The sequence below is a fragment of the Melospiza georgiana genome, chromosome 7 (assembly GCF_028018845.1).
Source record: "Melospiza georgiana isolate bMelGeo1 chromosome 7, bMelGeo1.pri, whole genome shotgun sequence".
Taxonomy (NCBI): domain Eukaryota; kingdom Metazoa; phylum Chordata; class Aves; order Passeriformes; family Passerellidae; genus Melospiza; species Melospiza georgiana.
The window spans coordinates 33,465,060-33,486,063 of record NC_080436.1 but is presented as its reverse complement, the minus strand read 5'-3'; the positions used below and the strand labels follow the sequence as shown (position 1 = coordinate 33,486,063).

Sequence of the window (21,004 nt, the reverse complement as noted above, 5' to 3'; positions counted from 1 at the left end):
CTTTTCATGGCTCAATTATAATCCAATTTTTTGGACATAAATGCATCTTCTCTTCCTCTTTACTTTCAGGAGAACTTTTCCAGAGTTCAGCTTACCAATGCTGTTTGTTGTTGGTTGGTTGGTTGATTTTCAAAGACTTGGTGGTAGTGAACAGAAAGCAAAATCGAAAGTTATTGCTCTTCTACTCCATCCAAATGTTGGCAAAGTTAGAAGCAGCACAAAGCAGTAGCTTGCTCTGTTCTCCAGACTGGTGTTAAAAATGTCACCTGGAGACCTGGATTACAGTACAAGTGAATTTATTCTGAGTGCTGTGCAGCACAGGCTGCTGTTGTCCCCTTGTTCCTCCTGGTCACTCTGCTCTGGCTGTGTGCAGCTGTGTCTTTGTGGTTCTCACTCCCCATTTGAGCTGGATTTTACCAGCAAGCTGTACAGTTGTCTGTGCTCTGAGTTGTAAAGGTAGCTGCTGATAAAAAGCAGCACTGGATAAATTTCTACACAAAAACAGAGATGCCTTTAAAGATAAATCAGCCTTTTTCAAAGGTGGTTTTTGTCTATTTAGGAAATAAAGCTGTACTAGAAGCACTTCTCTTTCAAGCTGCTTTTAAGCTCATTTATTAAATTGCTCACCAATCTTCTTATGGTTTGTTTTACTGTGATAGTTTCAGTATGTGGCACAGAAGTGTTTGTTGCCAAGGTAAAGGCTCTTGCTTGAGTGGGCTGAAATTTTTTGGGGGAATACTGTAAAATAATAGTTTGAAACACAGAGTAGTACAGTTAATTCCAAGGTCAAGCTGGTAGACTGTGAGATTTTTAACACCTCTGCTGCCTAGAGGTCCCATATGTCACTGAAATACTGTACTCCCTTTTACCATCCCTCTATGTGACTTATCTACAATTTAAGGAGGTTTTCTTTACCTGCTTCTAATCTTGTGGGTTTTTTCCCTTTATAGAGCAATTTCTTTGGCTTCCACTATTGATTGCTTAAAACACTTGTAGATCAAAAATGTTTTCAAATTTGACAGAAGCAGCTGCTATTTAAAAATGGAAACTAGTAATGTGTGAAAGGTAAACTATATTAGCTAAAGATGTAAAATATGAGAAACATGGCTAATTTCAAAATCTTACTGTCTTAATGTTTTATCAAGGACATTTAAAAAGAGATAGTAAACTAATTTATTAATGCAAGTCCCATTTTCCTAAAGTAATCAGTCCTTCAGGGACTTCTGCTGCTGCTTAACCAATTTGCACCTGATGCTAGAGCTGGAACCTTTTTTAAAGGGGCATGACAGCTTTCCTCTTTCACTGGAATTTCCTCATAATTTCTCTTTAAATGATTTGAAAAGTAAATACTTCCCATTTGGAAGTTCAGTCCCATCTGGATGAGGGAACAATCCTGATACAAGAAGGATGATAGAAGAAAAGCAGCAAATAAAACCATAGGGACTTGTTTAGGCTTTTCAGTCACATGAGGCTCTGTGTATGAAGACTGTGAATTCATCCATGTTTGAGAAATGTTCCACTTCTTTTTAAGGCAGCTGTTTTCAGAAGACATCAGACAGTAAAAACATGGTATCTATCTCATAATCCCTGTCTATGTTGAATTTATCCAATTAAAACAAGAAAGAATATTAAGCCCTTTTTTATAAAGTCTTTTATGGACAGACCATGTGCAAGGAGCTGGTATTGAAGAGCAGAATCCTTTTCCATTCTGTTTAAAAACTAGGAGTTTTTGCCATGAGATTTATTTCATGCCCTTTTGAATATATTATCAGGTGCATGTTCTCCTTAGAATCTCCACAGTCTGAGCTTTTCTGTAGTGCCTTCTATACCCTGCTTTACTTAATTACAATATTTTGAGTTAAGGTCATTTAGCCAGCAATGAACATGTGTTGAATGATGAGTGTTGCAATCATCTTGCTTTCTGTCTTTGGCCCTTGTTTCCTGGAGTATTTTTTCCACGTGGTTTCAGTAAAGAAATGCAAAGCACTCCTGCCTCAGGAGAGTTCATAAACACATGGGAAGAGGCTCTCAAGGGAAATGGGAGATTGGTTCCAGACCCATTTGCATGGAAGGGGATATGGAGCAGAGATCTGCCTGAGCAAGTGTGACACCTTGCAAAAAGGCAGTATCAGCTTACATTTCAGAATAAATGCATTTAACTGTGTAAAGGCTAATCTAATCACTGGATATTAGACTTGCTTGGAGCATCACCACTTGGACGTGTTCTGCATAGGAGTTGAGTTGTGTTTAGGTAGGGAAACCTTGCTGGGCTTGATGTAGGGGCTGTGGTACCCACCAAAACAGAATTTTAGCAGTTACACAGGTGTCCTGTCCAGACTTTGGTGCCTGTGAAACCCATTGCATCTGCAGGGTGAGGTACAGGCATAGGATGTGTTGTTTATGGAGTGAGGACTTCCACGTAAGGACTGTGGCTCAGATGATGAACAGTAATTCAGAACCATCATGAAGAGAGCAGTTTGAACAAGAAGGAAAAAAACAGACTCTGAACAAAATGCCCTTGTTTTGCTGATGATGCACCTTGAAGGTAAACCAGAAAGAGAGCATTTTGATTCCCTGTCAGTTATGGGTTTTTTTTACTCCCACTTGCTTTACTTTTCCCACAGAAATTTTTTGTTTTGTTTTTGTATCTTTCCAGTAGGACCAGCATTGCAGGTACATCTTACTTCTGTTTGTGTGTGCATTTTAAATGTGTGCCATTTCTGTTAGCCCAGGTCATTAGGAGCAGCTGAGGAAAAGGCTGCAACCCAGATTTGCTCTAGGAGTTGGAGATCAGGTGATGCTTGTCCTCGGGTGCTCTTGCCTGCTTGTGCTTGGCTCACTCCTGTCTTTGTGTGGAGCTGTCAAAGAAATTACACAATTTGTGTTGGACCCCCCAGCTCTGGGGTGCTGCAGGAGCAGCTTGACAGCTGCATTGCCCACAAAGCAGTTGTGTTCCTCCCTTCTTTTGGAATTGCAGTTGTGCTTGAACAGGGGTGTATAACTCGTGAGAATGGCATTTCTTGTGGGTAGGAGAGCAGTAGAGCAAAGGCACGTGGTCACAGTTTGTGGTTTGCAGATGGAGGTTCTGGTAATGATATCCTTGTTACAAATTCTTACCCTCAGCACTGTTTCCTCTTGGCTTTAAAACTGTCTGTGTGACTAATGCACAAGTAACCTCCCAGTGACATTGCTTTTGTGTCACAGCCTCAGAAACATCTATTCTAGGTGAGAGAGCACATGTAAGAAATCCCATTAGTGCTGCCGAGAACATTGTGGGAAGCCTTTGGCTGTCCTTCCTGAGAGCTCTTGGGCAGAGGGTGCAGAGCTGCTGTGCACTTTCAGGATGTGTTTTTGAGGGTGGTGATCACATGCTGAAGATATTTCTCCACTGATAGGTGAGATAGGGGTTAGTAGAGTTAACTCAGAAGGAACCCTCATTGGTTGCTCTCCTCAACCTGTTTGTGCTATGAATATCCAGTACAAAAAGATAATGTTTTATTTATTACATAACTCTGTAGGCTAGAGAGTGGTGCTGCCTTTTGGAGAAGGTGTTAGAGGGAAGTCACTGGGGAATATCAGCACTATATATATATATTTATATATATATGCATGCTCAGAGAGAGTGTGGGAGGGGGTGTATATGGTTCTCCATACACAGACATGCTCACATGTATAGAGAATGTGTACTGCTTTTGGATATTCTGTTGCTGATTTTCTGAATTAAAGTTATAGGCCATGATTATCCAATAAATTTCTTGCCTGATTGTTTCTTAGAGGTTTTTTTGGTTTTTTTTTTTTTTTTTTAAGGAGATAATAGGCCTGCGGAAACAGTTCAGGGAGCTGAACACAGAGAAGTAGGAGGGAAACACCTGAACAATCCAGGCTTTCACCTTTGGGATTTTGTAAATCGGTTCTGTGTTACAGATTTTAATAGAAATCAGCTTATACCATTACACTCCCGTGTGCAGTGCCTTGTGCCCTTAATGCTGAATGCCCCAAATTCCATGTGGGAAAGCTGAGTCCATGTCTCATTAATGGGGTGTGCCTGCCTGTCTCAGTGCAAGTCCCTTCTGCCACTCTGCAGTTCTGAGTAGCAAGAACAGGGGTGATTGATGGAAAATCCAGTGTTGGTACTGCCTTATGGTATCTCTACTATCAGGATTCCTTTTCTCTAGCAGCAGTAATTCCTGCCCTGGGGAAGCTGGGGTGTGCCTTGTTCCCCTGTGAATCATTGATTAGTCAGACACACGTTGCTGTGTGAGAACTCCTTATGGAAACTGTAGACTTGTGGAATTTGTCCTATAGTATCCTTCTTTTCATGTGATTTAAATATTTACTTCAAGTGAGAGATAGATCTGTTCAGTCTGAATAAAGCCTCTTATCTGCAAAAGTTAATTTGTAAAGAATCCCACAGTGACTAGATTGTGCATTTATTATTTAAGATTTTTATTGACTTTCATTCACTTTTACCTTAGCTTTTTGCCTCACCTAGCACATTTTTAGACTCCATTTTAACTCAAGAGTATCTCTATATGTATTTATTTATAAAAATCAGATTTAGTGTTTATAATGTGTTGTGCCATGGTCCCTGGCTGTGCTGTGAGCCTGAGGCTCCCAGGGCAGCAGGGATCCATCCCCAGACCATGTGCCAGCAATGCTGGAATTCCAGGGGTGCAGGGAAGGTCTTGTACATGAGAGGTGTGAGGTGTTGTGTAGGACACTGCACTGGAGACTTTCTGATACAATGCTCTAATATTCAGAGATATCAAGGTTTTATTCCCCTTTCTTTTCTTGGAAGCCTAAAAATGCACTACTTTTTTTTTCCCTGAGTCAGTACACTTCTTGCTGAGTAGGCCATAGTATTTTTATATATGCTGATTTTATGTCTGAGTACTCTTTTTATGTAAAATGCATCTTTCATGAGATTATTTTTCTTTCAGTCTTGCTGGCTGTATGTGTGCTGGGCAACTCCCTCCCACAAGCAACTAAGCTGCCAGTTACCTGCAACAGTTCAGCTTCTGCTTTCTTTGAAATACTGAGTTTAATAATCAAACAGTTTTAACTGTTAAACAACACTTTTAATCTCATTGTAGGTTTATGCAGCATTCAGGCTCCAAAGTTCCTGTGTAGATTTAGCTTTAAAATCTGCATGACACAGTTCTGGTTTGCAGGGGAAGGTAGAGGGAGTGAGTCAGTATTTGCTGGTTTACTTAGTAATTGTGGCACTAAAAGCCTCTTAAAACAATATAAATACAGTGAGCAATTGTGCTGTGCATGATAGGTTAAAGAAGCACCAGCTTGTGGAATTCTTGATACTTTTCTTTGGGAGTAGATCTTTTAGAAGAAAATCAAACTTCAATGAGCAAAATCCAAGTTGTGTGTCCTTAGTTGAGGCACATACAGTGCCTTATGTCTTCATGAGGTGTGAAGTTCTTTCTGATAGTTTCTTTTTTCATTATTTGTCATCTTTTATGTGCAAAGTTGACTTTGTCAAGAAGCATTCCTGTTGGTTGGTATGAAGTCAAGTTTCTGTGCCTGATTACTCACAACTGTCACAGTGTGTTACACACAAGATCCTGTTTACAGCTTTGAAAATGCATCTCCTGCGAAGCATTTGTGGTGTTAGATGAGGTCCTGTGCCAAGCACTTTGTAACTCAGAGAGAAATTCACCTTCCCTGTGAGATCTGGAGCCTTGGCCAGCGCTGATGGGTGCAGTCAGCACCGGGGATGGAGATTGTGTGGGTGCTGCTGCTCTCTGCTCGTGGGGCACGGCAGCAGCACTCCCTCCCAGCCCAGCCTCCTGCGGTGTCACTGCCATGGATTTATGGCTTGTGAGAGTATTTACTGCTGCCTGACACCTCCTAAGATCTTCCAGCTTTCCATCAGAGTGCTGAAAGCTCTAGAGGTGCTACTACAGCCTTCATGCCTTTGCTGGTGGTGCTAACTCAGTGCAGCTGCACTCAGATAAAATGAGAACTTTGTCACGTCTGTGTTTGTTAAGAACATGTGGGTGAGCTCTAACTCTTGAGCTAGAGCTGTGCATTTTGGTCTGCATGCTTTAGAATTTGCCTGTGCTGCTTTAGTGACAGCATTTCTAGCAGCTAGTTTTGGTACCCTGAGTTTTGAAGTTATTTTTCTTGAATACTTTGTTAATTTCTTCAGTTTTTTTACATTGTAATAATGAAGATCATGTATATATCCATAGCACATTCTGGAGACTGGGTGAAGGCATGTGGTTATTTTCCCCTTGCTTTCTTTATTCTTATTAAACACATTTTGACAGTGCTTTTTCCATTTGTGAAATGGAATGGCTTTTGCTAGGACTTGGCATCATCAGCTGCTTGTGACACAAGGATGACCAGCCCAGCCTCATGCCCAGCTGGCAGTCCATGGGCAGGGCAGCTTTTCTTCCTATAGTGGAATTACAAAAACATTTTAACCACCAGCATTACTATATGAAAATATTTATGTGAAGACACTAGCTGCTGAGCAGGGAGGAACAAAAATTACACTCCTAAACATTGATAGATTGAATTACATGTAACTTTGTGTTCCTTAGTAAAATGTTGTTAGAGTAGAAGTTAGCAGTGATGCTTGATCTGTGGCTGGGAGCAGTTTTATACTTTACGAGAGAAATTCTTACTTTGCCTTGGTTTTTTAAATTTTTTTTTATAGGAAAGTCAGTGTGGTGTCCTTCTGATATGGGAAGAGGGATCTGTTCATCAAAAAAGCAGATATCTTTGTTATTTGTGCTATTAAATATTGCAACCAAATCTTTTTTGCCTCTACAGGTACACAAAGCTCGGCTATGCGGGTAATACTGAACCCCAGTTCATTATCCCTTCATGTAAGTATTTGTTACTTGTGTATCAGTGCTGAAGTTACTCTTGGACATTCTGTAACATGCCATAAAAAAAAACCAACCAAACAAAAAAACCCCAAACAATCCAGAAAAAACCAACATTATAAGAGAATTACTTGATCTCTGAGTGATGACAGACTAGTAATGTTTTGCTAAGGGTACTCAGTTTAGAAAGATAAATTCATTAAAGAAGGATACTAATAGTTGAAGCTGTTTATTTTTTTCCTGGGCATTGAAATAATGTAAAAATCCAGTAGCATGGCTACATTTACCTTTTAGGAGGTTTAGTGATTTATCTGGTAAAACGTTGAGTTGATTATAACTGGAAAAAAATTAAAACTGTATTATTTAATATCTCTAGGGTTTAAAATGTTCTGCTTGCCTGGAAGTTGTCAGTATTAGAGCTATGTTAATTTACTGTATTTTGCAAATGTAACAAGAAACCGTGTCAGTTTTTCCCCCCACGTAGAGCAGCTTATTTATTTGCTGCCTGGCTGCTGAACTGTTTCTCCCTCCTGAAGAGATAAAGTTCTGCTCCAGAGAGTGGAGCTCGCTCAGCTTCCCTTAGAAATGCTTCACCTTTTGACCTCCTACACCACTTGGCAGTTCCTCATTGTTCATCCGTGCCAAAGCAATCATGGATTACATCCTGGTGAAAAGGAATAATTAGCACTCCCAGTTTTCCCTGCAAATACAACAGGAAGAGAGCTGGAACTCATACTACTTTAGCACAGTCACTGTGAAATAGACTTGGAAGTTCAGGCTCTGGGTTGATTTTTCAAGGAAACATGCTTCAAAAAGTAATTTTCATGGAAAGATGAGGCTAATTCACTTATATGAGAACAGAAGAATGCATTCAGAGAATCCATTCTGTATCTTCCATTTTAGCTTCTAATAAGTATTTCTTAGATTATTTGTTTTTCCAAATTAACTTCATTAAGTTTATCTCAGTGTCATATAAAACACTCTACAGTTTTGCTTTTCACACAAAAGCTAGTTTAAGTTTGTATTAAAAGTTTCTAAACATTGAAAAAATGCTTACAGTGCTCTTTAAACTTTGTAGCACTTGTTAAAATGTAAATGGGCAAGTAGTTATTTAATTTCAGAAACATAGTGTTTATTTTTTCTGCATCTTTAGATTTGGTTATTTAATTTGAAGATCCCTTTCTTGTTCCAAAAAAAAAGAAATATGATATTTTAAACACTGGAAATGAAATGACCTGTCAGATCATTAAACAGGGAAATTTGTCCAACAGGGATGCTATTAAAATAGAAGAGAAGGAGATGAAATGAGATTTTTTTGGTGGCCTTTTGATGCAGTGTGGTGTATGGAAAAAAGGATGCTCAGTCCAGATGCTCCTGCAGCTGAAATGACCCTTGACTGCAATTCTCTCAATAAAAAAGGCATTTTTCTCACTTGTGCTGCAGCCCAAGCTAAATAATTACAGTAACGGCATGAGTTTGTGTTAATCCTCTGCCTGGAATGAAACAAAATAGCACTGGGTTAATCCACATTAGAGAAACTGAAATAGAGTACAGCAGCACCTAGTTTCAAAGTTAAATGTTACAAAATACCACTTTGGTGTCTGTAATTTCCTTAATTCTATTCTATGTGGAAAAATGGTTTGGTTTCTCCTTGCACTTCCAACAGTGGCATTTTATCAGTTTGATTCTCTAAAATTAATGTTTGCTGTTAAACAGGTCTGAGCAGCATTCCTTGTGCCTTGTTCACTTGTAGCTTATCTTATTCACTCCTGCTCTTAACAAATTTTTATCTCCTTATGAGGTGTTCTTGATTTTATTCTGAATATGCTTCTGTAGAGATGATAAATGCTTACATGAAAAGTGAAGTAAATGAGAATCTCTTGGGCCAATGCTTTGATGCAGCTTGGGTTCACTACTTTCTTCCCTGGCTGCTTTTTAGATCTTAGATCATTCATTTTGTTTCATTTTTGTTCACTTCAGCAGGTTTTTCCTGCTGTTTGTTAAAATGGGAGTCACCTTCTTTCCATTACCCAGTAGTTCCCTTGATTTTTGATTATTTCAGTTTATCTGTGATAGCTGATGACTTCTAAAAGAAAAAAATAGTGTCAGCACAAAAATTGATTCAATGCAAGGATTTAATTTTTTTTTTTCCTAAAAGCTCTTAATTCTTGTGCCAAGCCAACCAAAGGCAACTGCTCTGAATAGTGCTGGGGTGCTGCCCATCCTCAGGCACAGCAGCTGAGATTTCAGCAAGATTTATTTTCTTGTTTGTGTTTTCAGGATATGATTCAGGTTGTTTGCTCCTAGTTTCAGTCTTTCAAAAGCAGGGCTGAACAAGCTGGCCTTGAGGGCAGCAAAATATTGGAGACCTCCCATCTTGTTTTAGGCTTGTAACAGAGTGAAACCATTGGGTTTGAAAGCAATCCTGTGGCAAGTGGTGGGTTTCACTTGAAAGTTCTTGAGGATGAGACACATCTGGGCAGAATAATTCCCCCAGATGTGTGAGCTCTGTAACAAGGACCTGAAAATATTTGTCAGGGTTCCTCTCTTGACTTGCAGCAAGCACCTGCCTTGCAACATTTCCTTCCCTGTGATTTCAGCTTCTGCTTCCCATCTCCCCCCCCTTCTGTTTGGCTTCCCCCAGCCTTCTGCTTCCTCTCTGCTCTCCTGTAAGCAGCTACAGAAGTTGCACTATGATTCAGTTTTCTTCCTGAAGAGCTCAAAATAATGGCTTGTGTTCCATCCTGTTCAGTCTTTCTCAACACTCAGCTTCTTGGTTCCCGTGGCTCTGTCTGCGTTGCTCGCTGTGGGAAGGGAAGGGAGGAGGATGAGGAGGATCTGTGAGCTCAGCTGCTGATTTCCAGGTCCTGTAGCTGTGCTGCCCTGGCTGCTGGGCCTCAGAATGCAGCTTTTCATAACTTTTATAGTCTTAATTGTGAGCAAACATAACTTGCTGAAGGTGAGAACTAAAAAAATACTTCTGCCATTGAAAGAGCTTTTGGAGCACAGCCTTAGGACAGTTGAGGCTGATTTACTTCTGCTTGGATAGGTGAATTTCATCATCTGTGTAAAGGATTGTGTTTAAAGGCAATTAGTAAGATTTGAGAAAATACAGCAGATATTGCTGGAGCTGCAGCCCTCATGGCTGGGGAGTAATTATTTTTGAAAGAATAGCAACACTAATAATAATACTTAAAATTGTAATTGTTATTATTGGAGTGTGCAGAAAATTAGCATGTTTGTTAAATAAAATAAGATCTGTAGGGGTATCCTGTCTTAGTGTTTCTGAGTATATTTTATCTTTCTGATTGCATGCTGGGTGTCTAACAATTAAATTTGTAGTTAAGCCTGTTACTGTGTTACTTTCTAAGTCCTTACCATGCTTACCCATGACTGGAAGTCAAATTATCTGTGTTCTATGTAGCTTTTCTGAGTTACACTTGAAACAAAGGATGATTGTGATCAGGGTGTTTGTTTTTCCAGTGTAGGTTTTCTTTTTTTGGTGCAGGATATATGACCTGCAATAATGTTTGTGTTCTCTGTTGAAGGTATTGCTATCAAAGAGTCAGCAAAAGTGGTGGATCAAGCACAAAGGAGGGTTTTGAAAGGTGTGGATGATTTAGACTTCTTCATTGGGGACGAAGCAATAGAAAAACCAACTTATGCAACCAAGGTATCTTGGAAATTTTTAAAAATCATTTTTCAATCCTGTTTGGCAAGCATCATGTGTACAGTAAATATAATATTAAGAATGCTTTTTGGATAAGTTAAATCTTATTTATTTATTAACTCTGTTTAAATAGAAAATAAGCTTTGGTATTAGTTTTGTTGACTTTGGGGAGCATGTGGGAATTTGCAAAATACTGTGAAAATGTATATTACAGATATATATAAAATTTCCTCATAAGTGAAAGGAGGCTGAGAGCGTGTTAAGTGGAAATGCCCATTCTTTTGTTCCTTGGCAGCTTCTATCAGCAGCATCAGAGTGGGACACTGGGCTGGGGGAACTTTTGGTTTATCCCAGTACCACCATTCTGAACTGAAAAAAATGCAATGTGTTGTCTCAGCTACTCAAGATTGCAATCAGAATTTTCAGTAGGTGTCACACAGGAACAGGGGAAGCCTATATTGAGATTTCTTGCCTGTGTAAATCATATACTTTTAATATATGCAGTTGAAAGCATATTTCAGTTGAAAACAGATTTTTTTGTTTGCTTATGGTGTTTTTTGTTTCTTGTTTTCCATTTGTTTGCAATTCTAATTTGATATTTTTCTCCACCAGTGGCCTATCCGCCATGGTATAGTTGAAGACTGGGACTTGATGGAGAGGTTTATGGAGCAAGTAATCTTTAAGTATTTAAGGGCAGAACCTGAGGACCATTATTTTCTTTTGGTAGGTAGATTTATGCCTTGCTCAAGAAGTTCTGTGTGATGAATAACAATGTGTTGATTTATGTAAATTCTTAAATATAAATATTCATACTTTGAAAGCAAAAGTAAATAAATTACCTGGAGCTTTGTTGACCTGCCTTAAGCCATCCAGGTTCTTTAATTTTCTAAAAATGTCAATGTGTTTGAACAGCAAACATTTTTCTGTTCTCTTCTCATTTCCCTCCAAATTGTCTGATTCATCACTTTCTTATTTTCCTTCTCCACTGAATTCAGTAATCTCAAGTTTATATGTTTGAGACAAAAACAATACTTGTGTTTTGACTTTACATAATTGCAATTATTTTGTTTTTACAGTACTGCCATCTGGATGAAGTATCTAGAGAATAAATTTCTGTCTTTTATTTTCTGTGAAACCGGAAGGGTTGATTGTCATATTTGGGCTGATCAGATATCAATTAAGGCCAATGTTATTCTGAAGCATCTGCTATTCCTTAGTATTTTATTTAGGGTCATTGAAATAAGCAATTTGGTTTAGTGTGATATTTATAGACAAGTTTGGAATTAGAGGTGTTGGCCATACCTGTTTGAATGCCTTCATCCTCTTGAAACAATAATTAGGTCCAGTTGCTCAATGCTCTGTCCTGCCAAGCTGTGAATATCTCCAAGGATCAAAATGCCATTGCAACCCTGGCTCCCTTTTCAATATTTCACCACCTTTAAGTCACCTTTTTTCCTCCTAATACCTACTTAGGATTTCCCAGATAGTTTTGTGTCCCAACATCTTTGTGAAGAATTTGACTCCCTCCTCTTTTACCCTCCTGTTACACAGTTGCTGCAATGGAAGAATGGTGTTTTCTTTTCTCAAGTATTTTTTACCACTATCCAAAATGCTCCTTCAGAGTAGAGCCTTGAGTATGTTTGATATTTCAATGGAAGTTATAGCATACTATTATGGGATGGTTTATGCTCAGCTTCTGTCACTTGAATACATTCCTGTAGCTGAGCATAACAACTTGTGTTACAGTGGCTGCCTTCTGAAGGAAAACAGGTCTTTTCACTGAGAAATCTAAAAATGTCATTCTTTAAATGTGCTAAACTGCATCCTTTGACATATTTGGATAGTCCTTGGTTCTTTCAAGTGAAATCAAAAGTTGTAATGAGCTAACCAGCCCACAAAGGGGGTTTTGGATGTAAATTCTTAAGCACAGTAACTGATGTAGTTTTTATTGGACTTTTGTTTTTCTTTCTTTTATTGCAATTTGCATAAATTCTTAAAAGCACCCTTTGTCCTTACTATTTTTACATGCTATTGTTGTTGAATGACTCATCTTAAAAGTTAGGAGTTGGTGGTTCTATTTTTTAAAGTCAAATGTTTGGTTTGAATGTAAGTAAAATTCATCTGGTTTTTTGTTTTTGTGTTTGTTTGTTTGTTTGTTTTTTTGTGTCTCACAGACTGAGCCTCCATTAAATACTCCAGAAAATAGAGAATATACTGCTGAAATCATGTTTGAGTCTTTCAACGTTCCAGGGCTATATATTGCTGTTCAGGTAAGGGGAGGGCTGTTGAAATCACAGCTGCAGTATTTTTCCTTGGGCTAAAACTAATTTCACTTTGAAAAAACAGTGTAAGTGGTGTTTGGAATATGTTTATGTCCTTCTGGCATTTCCAGCACTGCATGTTTGACATGCTTTGGTTCTGTGGGTGGTTACTGGACACTGTTCCTCTGTTACCTCTGCAGGCCTCTGAGCAGTAGAGTATGATATCTGTTGCATCATAAGTAAATAAAAAACCACACCACATCATAATAATTCCATTAATCCAAGAACTGAATCCCTTTCAGTATGAAGTAATGAAAAACTATGTTTGAGCATGGCTGAAAAAACATCAGGCAATTGTCAAAAATTACATTTTGCAGCCTCTTTTTTCTAAGCTGTTGTATATACATATATAATATTATTAAATCAGTTTCCATGCTGTAAATTACCATGGGAGTGTTAGCTTGTTTTTGGGAGGTGAGGTCTGCAGGCAGATGTTTTGCCAATATTTGATTTTAGTGTGTTTTTTCCCAAGGCTGTCCTTGCCTTAGCTGCATCTTGGACATCAAGGCAAGTAGGAGAGCGAACACTGACTGGCACAGTTATAGACAGTGGAGATGGTGTCACCCATGTCATTCCTGTGGTAAGTGTGCCTCAGAGCTGCACTACAGCTTCAGTGCACAATTATTTGTCCTCTAAGTTCTCTGAATATACACCTACACACACTGAAGTACAGATAGGAGTCTTCAGAAACATCGGATAATTCCCAGGGCTGTGGGTGTGAGTTTTGGTTCATTTTGTAGTGCAGAAACTCTTGAAGAACTCTGTAACCCTCAGTTTGGCAGGGCTGATTGTCTTTCAGTGACTTACCTTAAAAGGTGAGTTGTCAAGGCTATGCTGAGTGATGAGTGAAATTGCTTTAGCAGATTTCTATTTTGGCTTGCTGGTAAGAGTGAATAGGCTCCTTACAGTAGTCAGTACAAAAAGTTTGACTTCTTATTTTCATTTAGTTCAGTGCATTTATATATAAAGGAGAAATAATACAAAGTATTAGAGGGCAGATATAGTTAGTATTTTTTAGAGTTTTTCTTCATCTGTTCCCAGTATTTAGTAGTGTGTCAGCATGCAAGCAAAGTTCCTGTTTGACAGGAAGAAAACAACCCCTAGGGTTGGTTAGTGTTGAATATCTGTTCCAATACCTCAAGTTGCTGAAGCAGAAACTTGGATGATTCAGTGATGTTTTATTAAGTAATGAACACCTAGAGCTGCAATAATTTTCCTTACTGTCAAATTATTGCCCATCTTTCCTGGGGGAGTTAAATTCATGTCTATGTAGCAGATATATTTGTATTTTCAAAATGAAGTTTGATTACAATTTTTAAGACAAAAATCTGTACAAAGCTTTATCATGCCACAGTAACATCAGTTTTTTTAAAAACAGTAGCATTGGTGGTGGTCAAACATACACTGTCATATAGCAATTTGTTATTAATTTAGGGAAATATAGTGACATATAGTGTTCATCAAAGTTGGTGTATTTTTAATAAGGCTTAGGAAACAATTGACACTTCAGACCTTCTGTAGGTAAACTTTTAAAATTTTACTTAGTAGTTCAAAATTACTGTTTAATAGTGTTGAACTTCTCCTGACTTGTGGGTTAGGGTTTTTTTTTTTTTAGTTGAAATAAGAGTAGGTAGTCTATATCATTTTAAGCATTTACCTCCTTTGCAGAATGTCATTTACTTGTAAAATTTTTAAGCATGTTAAACAAATTGTCAAGATGTTCTACCATTTCTGTTATAAAATAGAAAGGAATTAACAAATGCTTATCTCTGTAGTGAAGTAGGGGTAGATTTTTTAATGACAGCATTTTCTGTGTTAGTAAGACATTTTTGTGTGAATATGAGGTGTGTGTATATAGGAAAACTTAAGCGTTTTGAGTGTAATATCTGCATTCCTCTGTTTGGATTTAGCAGCTCTGGTAGGGTTGAAGGCCAACCTTGCACACTTGACCATTTTTTAATGCATTTTTACTTGTCCCCAGGATGAGTGTGACTTGTAAGGGTGACTTGATAGGCCAGTCTGATGTTCTGAGAAGTCTCAATTAAAGTCCTGAAATGATGCATTTTCTCCCTGCTTTCAGAAAATTAAGTTTGGTTCATGTGGATTGTAACGTCTTACATCAGTGGCTGTGACTGCAGGGCCACATCAGTTATTCAAAAATAATATTTCACCAAAAAAGGTTCCTTGACCTTTTTGGTAAGAGTAACCTCATTTTGAAGAGAAAATAAAGGCCAAGGAATAGTGAGTATAGTGATTTGTCTGCCTTATGTACCAGTGACCTTTCTGTTCTTCTAACCTTGTAAGAATTATGAACCAATGCCATGCAAAGTAAAGTAAGGCTATACTGTGAAGAATTGGATTTGTGGTAATTAAATGAGCCAGTCTTAAAGGGCTTTAGCCTCAGAGCCACAGGTAGTGGGTAGGAGTTTAGACTCCATGCCTTTCTCTCTCCTTCTGAGCTTTGATGAAAGTAGTTCTTATCAGCACTTTTGTCCCCATTAATTTTGTTTACAGGCTGAAGGATATGTGATTGGCAGCTGTATCAAACACATTCCAATTGCTGGCAGAGATATCACATACTTCATTCAGCAGTTGCTGAGGGAGAGAGAAGTAGGAATTCCTCCTGAACAATCCTTGGAAACAGCTAAAGCAGTGAAGGTAAGTGAATGTTGCAGATCTTAAAGTTATTTTATATCACAGCTTGGTATCTGAGTTTAAAGTACAAGAATATCTGAAAGTAATTGTACTTCTGAGTAATGGGGCTCTGATTCTAAGTAATATAAAAATGTCTTAATGTAATAACATGAAATAACAGGGTTTACAGTTGGGTTATACTTGCTCAGTCTGGCCTGGAATTTCACTTTTCACTTGTTGTCTCCCCTTTCTCTTCTCCTCCATTATCATTATTGTTGTTATTATCCTGTTGGTATTATTATTGTAATGTTCTGTAGGAAATGCTGTTGGCTGGATGTGTCATAAAAAGAGCTGTAATTGCTCTTATATTCTTTCTGAATATTAATGTGTTCTTTTTTGTAATACACATTACATAGAGAACAAAGCTATTCTGAAAGACATTCAGCTTAAAGTACACTTCAATTTTGTTTCTCTGGCAGTTCTTCAATGTATTTCAGAATTAATTTCTTACAATCTTGGAAGTTTAGGGGAAAAGCAGAAGAAAAGTAATTTAGCTCAGCCAGAGCCTTCAGTGCTGCACAGAAATGATCTGTAGTAGCAGAGCCATTATCTACCTGTGTACAGTAAATGTCAGTTCAGCTGTTTTATTTTTTATCTGCCAATTTAATACTTACTCTTAAAAGTTTAAATTAGTACATTTTTTGAAATTTCTTACCAGTTTTCTATACTTTAGATAGTTCTAACTGTATCTATTCCCTTTTCAGGAGCGCTTTAGTTATGTTTGCCCTGACTTAGTAAAAGAATTTAACAAGTATGACACAGATGGTACAAAGTGGATTAAACAATATACTGGAATTAATGCTATCTCAAAGAAAGAATTTACCATTGATGTTGGTTACGAGAGATTCCTGGGGCCAGAGATTTTCTTCCATCCTGAAGTAAGTTGGTTTGAATTGTCTAGACTTTGTTTTAGATGATAACAGAGAAATCCTATTTGCAAAATTGTAAAGAAGTAGTTATCTTCACTTAATTTCTTCTTATTTATAAGTAGATACTGGCCATTGTTTCAAGTCAGTGTCCTTTGATTCTTGATTGCTACTAATACAAATTCAGGCTGATACACAAAGCACTTAAAATAGCAGCAAGAATATTTAAAAATTGTTTCCATTATTAATTTTTAATGACATCTCTAGTGTAACAGAATGGTTCTTTCCTTTTTTTTCCTCTTTACCTCTTTTCCTTTGCAATGTGTGGTCCTCCACAATGACTTGATTTGATTTTATTCCTGATTGCAGTTTGCTAATCCTGACTTCACGCAACCAATCTCAGAAGTAGTAGATGAAGTTATTCAGAATTGTCCCATTGATGTTAGACGTCCTCTATATAAGGTCAGTAGCTATAATGTCTATTTTATATATATGGGTTTGAGAAGAATCGGAATTTTTATCAAGGTACATACTTGAAAATCTTAAAAACCAATACCAAATGAGCAAAATTAACCATTCTCCTAGAAATTAATCCAATATGCAGAAGGGTTTGTTGTTCACTGAGACATTTTCAGAATGTGCTTTTTTTAATTAGGGAAACAAAAAGCTGAGCAAAAGTGGTGAGATATAGTGAGATATAAATGGATTTTAAAGCACAGACAATTTTAATGTGGCAAACTCTTGGTGAGTTCAGGTTGTGTCATGCTTGTATGCTAGATCATTTACAGTAAAAGCATACCTGCTAACTGTAGCTTTTAAAACTCTGTTTAGACATTTAGAATTTAAGAAGTGGGTATTGTGGAGACTTGCATTTTCAGATGTGGTTAATGAATTTTGTTATTCACAACAGAATATTGTCCTCTCTGGAGGCTCAACCATGTTCAGGGACTTCGGTCGCCGTTTACAGCGAGACTTGAAAAGGACTGTTGATGCCAGGCTGAAACTTAGTGAAGAACTTAGTGGTGGCAGACTGAAGGTTGGTTCCTGCTGCTCATGCACCTAACAAGCATCTGTTACCTGAAAAATGTGCAGATAACATCTTGCAGTGATTGTGGTCTTTGTTGAAATGTCTTCATCTTATTTGATGTTCATACAGAGGCTTTTCAGAGCTTCATCCCATTACACTGGTCACACACCAGCAGTTGGCCACTGCAGTTGTCTTTGTGCTTGGTGTTTATTAATCAGTTACAGCTCATTGTGCTCAGGCTCTTGAGCTTGAAGATAAGAGAAATGAATTGAGCTCATTGTTGAGCACCAGGAGAGTCAGGAGTACGTGTCCTATGAGGAATGAGGGAGCCTTGATTAGAGAAGGGAAGGCTTTGGGACTCCTGATAGTGCCTCAGTGCATGTGGGGAGATTACTGATTTTGAGGTGCAGCTGGGTAAAACCCTAAATACCTTCCTCTGGCTTCATAGCTTACCCTGCCTTGAGCAGGAGGCCAAACCAGAGACATGATGTGGTCCCTTCCCACCTCAATTATCTTACAATCCTATAAGGGACTTCATGTTTTTACTAAACCGCATCATCCTTAATTTGTGCTCTTTGCACTGCAGACCTCTGACCTTAGTGTTGCATCTTTCTGTTGTCTTTGCATAAATAAAGGACCAGCAGAGAAAAAAAAAAGTGGTTTTTTCCCTTCTAAAGGAAACTGATTTGCCTCATTTTTTAGAAGCAATCTAGCTAGATGAGCTCAAACAATCCTTTAAAACCCCCAGTAGAGCTTTATAATATGTCATGTAGACAACTCTGAAATTTCAGTCATACACAGTTCTCTGGCCCAAGAAGCATCATTTAGTCTGTTTTCTTCACTAGGTTTGTACCACTTAGTAAAGAAGCAGAATCTGAGTGAGGGAATTGGATGTGATTCTTCTTCTATTCTAAGTACCAGGCATGGCAAAGAATCACTGGCTGGAGTTCTGCACATGTGTTACAGAACATTTTTAGATACTGTTTCAGATTTCAGAAGGTTGGACGGGAAAAATAAATTCTGAAACTGTTACATACACTGGCAGTGTTGATTGGCACAAGTAAGGAATAGGTTGTGTGCCTGTGGAGGGAAAGGGAATGCCTGACTGGAATGAGTGCTGTAGTTAGAAAAGCATGACTGACTGTATTGATCCTGGATAAACTTCCAATCTGCAAGTGATGCTTTGTTAGAATAATCACATGAAACTTCCTAAAGTGTGGGGTTTTTTTTAAAGTTTAGGTAGTATGGGTCAGTGCTTATAAATGCATAAATAAATAGTTCATCAAGAAATTAATCAGAGCGTTGTGTGAAAAAAGTGGTTGTGAATGGAAGTATCTCTGTCTGATAAAGCAGGGAACTTATCTATTAGCAGGAGCTGTTTCTTACTCTTCATTGTACAAGGGCAAGTCTGATGCCATAAATGTAAATTTACGTGTACAGCATTTAGGAAAATACTAATTTATGAAAAGTAAGCTTGGTATATACACTCCTTTAAAACTAGATCTGTTTTTTACCAGCAGAAGTGACTTTTAATGTGTTGCTTTTCTCTCTTTTTTCTGCAGCCCAAGCCCATTGATGTTCAAGTCATTACACACCATATGCAGAGATATGCAGTCTGGTTTGGAGGATCAATGCTGGCTTCCACAGTGAGTTTAGCTGTAAAGCTGAGCATGTTTGAGCTATTCTTTCTTGACTTTTGGAGCTCTCATCTCACCTTCATTGTATATTAAATGTTACTGGGGAATTTCTGGCAGGCTTCAGGTGGTAAATATACCTTCCCTGGTTTTGCATTAGACTTTAAAGACTTGGAAGAGCAAAAGAAAGCTGAATTAAAACTTTGTGTGAACTGTTAAATTGCACATTTTGGTTTTGTGGCAGAATATATTCTTTGCATTGATATTTAGCCATGCATGGTGTAAGGTAATTTTGGCCACGCATGATATAAGTTAATTTTAGGATTTATGTGCTATCTTTTTTTTTCCACTGGCTATATAAAAGTTAATGTTGTTAATTAAGGTGTCTATGCCATACACTAATGTTTTTCCCTTCCCTTTACAGCCTGAATTCTACCAAGTATGCCATACCAAAAAAGATTATGAAGAGATTGGCCCTAGCATCTGTCGTCACAACCCCGTGTTTGGAGTCATGTCTTAAAGCTGGCCCTGCAGGGGTCAGGGATGGGGAAGTGGGAGGAGGAAGTTTTTCTGATTACTTGTTTGTCTGATGGCTGGTATTAAGATAACAAACATGACTTGACAATAAGAAAAAGACCAAACACAATTAAGCAGGATCATTTTAATAAGTGTCTCAACATGCGGATGTAGTGGAAAGCCAAAATGATCACGTTTTTTCTTTAGATTGATTATTTGAACCTGTGCGTAACAAAACAAAAAAAAAGTGGATTTTAGTTCTTTCTGTGCCCTGATATTTTGTATATTAATGAATTATCCAAGAGTTGATGGGATTTGATGGTGTGTAGATAGTCAGCTCTCTAATGCTTCCATTGTACCCCTTCATGGGTGCAATACAGGAGCTTGTTTATATTTCATACTTTTTTATACTTTGAGGAAAAATATGAATAAAAGAAACTGTAATATTTGAGGAACAAAATTTACCAGTGACCAACTTTAAAAGTAAATTTAAAAAAAAAGGAAAAAAGTCATGACTCATGCAACTAGCTCTTGCAAATCATGACCAGTCTAAATCCTGGGTTCCATACAATGCGAGTGCTTTTGGAACTAAAAGCTACTATCTTGGATTAACTAATGCCTGCTAGTGCTTTCTGATTACTTGGTGCATTTTCATACTATCTCTTGCTTAAAAAAAAAAAAAAAAAAGAAAAAGTAAAGACAAGACTGTTGGACCAGTATTGCAGTTCTGTAGTGTCATTTCTAATTAAACCAAATAATCAGGTTATCAAAATTTGGTGTATTTAAAGCCTAACACCATTCCAATAAAGGCACAAAATTTCTTTTTATGTTGGTGTCAGACTTGTTAATCTCATGACATGGGAAGTTGTGAGCATGGGTCCCTACATATCCGCTGTGGCTTTTGAGGAGTGAGGTTGGTCTGTGAGGTAGAGATGTAATGTGCTTTGTGTAACTCAAGTGTGAGCATTTTAGAGCTGCAGTTTGTGTGTTCAGCTAGCTAGCACTTACCTAGAGAAGCCTGACAGCTCCTCCACTGTTGGGTTTGTTCATCTACTTTGTTCTGTAACTTTTTTCCCCCCACTTTCTTGCAGGTGGTGCTATTCAGGAGTCAGCACTGCGTTTTCAATCTCTGTGGTTTTTCTGCAAGAAAATACCATGTAGATAAAAATAAAGTGAAAACAATCTCTTTCTCATTCTTTCTAGGAAGAACACTTTCTGTAGTGACTGGAATTCTTACAATTTGTTGATATTTGATGACAGAAAATTCTTTAGGCCCTTCTGAGCCCACAGAGGGAGTTGAGGCTGTTTGCATAGAAAACCACAAGAGGGAGATATCCCAGTTTCTTCTGAGTTGCAGAGATGCCTCACATTTTCATCAGAGAAGTTTATCTATTGCCAGAGCTTCAAAACTTGGCAAATGTGACTCCA

The 21,004-nt window shown here is 38.0% G+C and overlaps 1 protein-coding gene across 1 annotated transcript in view; it reads left to right on the top strand.

The window, feature by feature from the left end:
- Positions 1 to 20,403, top strand: part of ACTR3 (actin related protein 3) — a 28,670-nt gene extending 8,267 nt beyond the window's left edge. Inside the window, exons 2-12 of the mRNA XM_058028303.1 lie at positions 6,793 to 6,848; positions 10,397 to 10,521; positions 11,131 to 11,241; positions 12,693 to 12,788; positions 13,312 to 13,419; positions 15,354 to 15,497; positions 16,238 to 16,411; positions 16,769 to 16,861; positions 17,310 to 17,435; positions 18,989 to 19,072; positions 19,485 to 20,403. Coding sequence (XP_057884286.1) covers positions 6,793 to 6,848; positions 10,397 to 10,521; positions 11,131 to 11,241; positions 12,693 to 12,788; positions 13,312 to 13,419; positions 15,354 to 15,497; positions 16,238 to 16,411; positions 16,769 to 16,861; positions 17,310 to 17,435; positions 18,989 to 19,072; positions 19,485 to 19,580 — 1,213 coding nt within the window. The 3' untranslated portion in view covers positions 19,581 to 20,403. The remainder of the gene's footprint in view (positions 1 to 6,792; positions 6,849 to 10,396; positions 10,522 to 11,130; positions 11,242 to 12,692; positions 12,789 to 13,311; positions 13,420 to 15,353; positions 15,498 to 16,237; positions 16,412 to 16,768; positions 16,862 to 17,309; positions 17,436 to 18,988; positions 19,073 to 19,484) is intronic.
- The last annotated feature ends 601 nt before the right edge of the window (positions 20,404 to 21,004 follow it).